Source organism: Carassius carassius, chromosome 34 (genome assembly GCF_963082965.1).
Source record: "Carassius carassius chromosome 34, fCarCar2.1, whole genome shotgun sequence".
Taxonomy (NCBI): domain Eukaryota; kingdom Metazoa; phylum Chordata; class Actinopteri; order Cypriniformes; family Cyprinidae; genus Carassius; species Carassius carassius.
In genome coordinates this window covers 10,109,949-10,112,789 of record NC_081788.1, presented here as the reverse complement: position 1 = coordinate 10,112,789, position 2,841 = coordinate 10,109,949, and the positions used below count along the sequence as shown (strand labels likewise).

Here is a 2,841-nt window from a genome sequence, read left to right as displayed (position 1 = left end):
TATCTCCTGTTGCCGATAGGGGCGCTAATCTAGGGAACGCTCGTATGTTTCGTATTTGAGGATAGTGACAAACGACCATAGCAAACGACCCACAAGGTCGTAAGGGTTGGAGGACTTGTTGGAGCGTACTGATTGTAACAAGGTCCATTTGTTTAGCATTCAGTACCTTTTCAATTTCCTGTATCTCATAGGATACAATTAAAAAGCTTAAAGTAACAAATGAAAATGTTATTGCTATAATATAAAATCACAAGTGAGATCAAAATAGAGAATCTTTATTTGGAGTGTATGTCAGAAAACAAACAAGACCTTATTAAATTGACTTAAAATTGATTACAGTGAAAGGAAATTTCAAAATGTAAAAAACAATTTCTATCTTATTATCAAGCACACAGTACCACAATTTTTTAAAATGCTGTAAAATTTGTTGAAAAAGACTTAAATTGATCCAGCAATGAGGAAGACAATAAGAGATCAACCAGAGAGTAACTGACAGATACAATTATTCAAATTAAAAGTCCAAAAACACTCTGGAAGAGCTGAAAATATTATGTTATATCAAAAAAAATATATATCTATCATTTTAAGCTATCCGTATGTAAGTGTAAATGGTGTTACATTTCAAACAAAGATGTTGCCTCATTGGTGCATTATTAGAAATATCAGGCAATATTAATGTTGTTAAAGATTATATTGAAATTGATGTGTTTATGAATCTATTTCTATATAAAGATGTTTTCTGTCACCAATGTGATGAGTGACAGAATGATGGTCAGAATTACTGTTTTAACTTTCACTGGAGCCAAATGAAACTGGCTTTAATTGCAGGACCTGTTACACGCTATATACATTTTCTTTTCAAACTTTGCTTCCATATCTGGGATGTCAGTTGCAGTTGTTTCCTTTGATGAGGAAGAAAGTTCCAGCAGCGACTCCCAGCAGCCCCAGAGACAGACCCACTCCACAGAACACAGCTGGACCGACACCGGGCACAGCAACATCCACTTCTAGGACACACACAGATACACACATTTTGTTTAAGCATTTTTAATAATGTAGACTTTATTAATGTTGTAGCTCCACAATGTAAAGTGTTTCATACTTATAATTTAGGCTGCTGCTATTTTCTCTCACATTAATAATACATTTTATTTGAATATCTACATATTTGTATTCATTATTTATAGAAGAGAATTGGGAAAAATAAATAATAGAAATGTGTAAGTCCAGTGATTCTGTGAAACCACACACTCACCCCATGTTTTGGTCTGAGGTTCATCGAGAGCTACGTGTTTCACAGAGCAGCTGTAAATGTCTCCCTCTTGAGGTGTGAACGTCAGACTGGAGAAGATGTTGTAAGTGCCGTCATCATTTGGGCGATACTGACTTAGACTGTCTTCTTTTAAAGCCTCGTTGTTTTTAGTCCATGTGACCCTGACAGGTGGAGGGAAGAATCCATTCACATGACAGATGAGGGTGTTCTCAACATTCAGTTGCACATCCTCCTCAGCATAGATGGAAGTCTGAGGTTTGTCTGATAACACAGGCAAAGACATGGATGCTGGTATTATTTCAAGCATTTCAGATATAATTTGTTTAAACCAAATTTAGAATTAAACCATTTGTTTAAACCAAATTGTAATACAGTTGTTACACACAATTAAATAATTATAATTAAAATGCATATCCTACCCATTTTCTCTTGTGGATTTTTATAAGCTTTGATAGATACGTCTAAGTTTGCTTTGCAAACTTGCATTTCAGATAAGCCTTGCTGATAGAATCCATCATAGCCGATGGGATCTGCAAAGTCAGGTAGAGTAACTACTCCTTCTCCTTTAATGAAGTCTGAATGGTACAGTTCCTCTCCATCCATTCCATACATATGTTCTTTCTCTGTATTAGAGCATCCCATTAAAAAGTAATCTTCATGCACAACTGAAACAGGAAAAAAAACATTAGCTCAATATAAGCGTACATTATAAGTCTAGACAAACTACATGAGAAATGTAAATACAGGATTGTTTGAATATGATATGTATTCATACCATTTGCACTTGCTCGATTTCTGACAGTGCACACTTCTTATTTTTTAAAATTGCATAAGCATAAACTGCTCACGATTTTTTAAATGAAACTTTTCTCTCTCAGCCTTGTCGTTACAGCATATTATGCTATTTATAAAAAATCAAGTATTAAAACAACTAATCTTTTCACGGCAGTCATTAAAACCTTTCAGGTTGTATATTACATATCAGTATAACTTGAATACATTTAAAAATGATGAAAATGGTGTCTTTTAACAAATGATTAGTGATGATCCACTGACTCACCTTTGTTCTCAGAAGAAACGAGTGCAGCAAGCATGAACATAAATACATAGAGCTCCATCTTTCTCTGAGCTGAATGGTACAAACACTACACAAACTCTTTTTGTTTGTTTGATGATAGCAGGTCTTTACCCCGCCTTATGGCTCACAGCCTCATAATCCTCAACCAATCAAAATCATCCCTCACTCTGATATTCTTGTATCTTGGCAAAACATTTTTTTTTTTTTTCAGTTTTACGCTTAGACAAGTTTGTTCAATTTAAGAACAACTAGCTACCACATATAGTTTACTTTATATGTATGACTTTTCAATATATAGTTGTATTTATTTTGTTTTGTATTGTTTTGTAATTTGCTTGATAGTATACTGTACATGTTAATGTACATTTCATACAAACAGTATGCAGCAATCATGGATTACTTTTGAGTACAAAAACATTTTACAGAACCTGGCGTTTGCATACTTGTGTGTGAGAAGAGAGATGATACCTCAAAATAAGACAACATAAAA

General features: G+C 34.0%; 1 protein-coding gene across 1 annotated transcript; it reads right to left on the bottom strand.

Moving 5' to 3' along the window:
* Positions 1-570: 570 nt before the first annotated feature.
* Positions 571-2,453, bottom strand: LOC132115462 (H-2 class II histocompatibility antigen, A-U alpha chain-like). The gene is made up of 4 exons (XM_059523955.1): positions 2,334-2,453; positions 1,693-1,938; positions 1,256-1,534; positions 571-1,007 (listed from the first exon to the last, which is right to left on the bottom strand). The coding sequence occupies exons 1-4, from the start codon at positions 2,389-2,391 to the stop codon at positions 886-888; spliced, it is 705 nt and encodes a 234-aa protein (XP_059379938.1). The 5' UTR covers positions 2,392-2,453; the 3' UTR covers positions 571-885.
* Between the last annotated feature and the right edge of the window lie 388 nt (positions 2,454-2,841).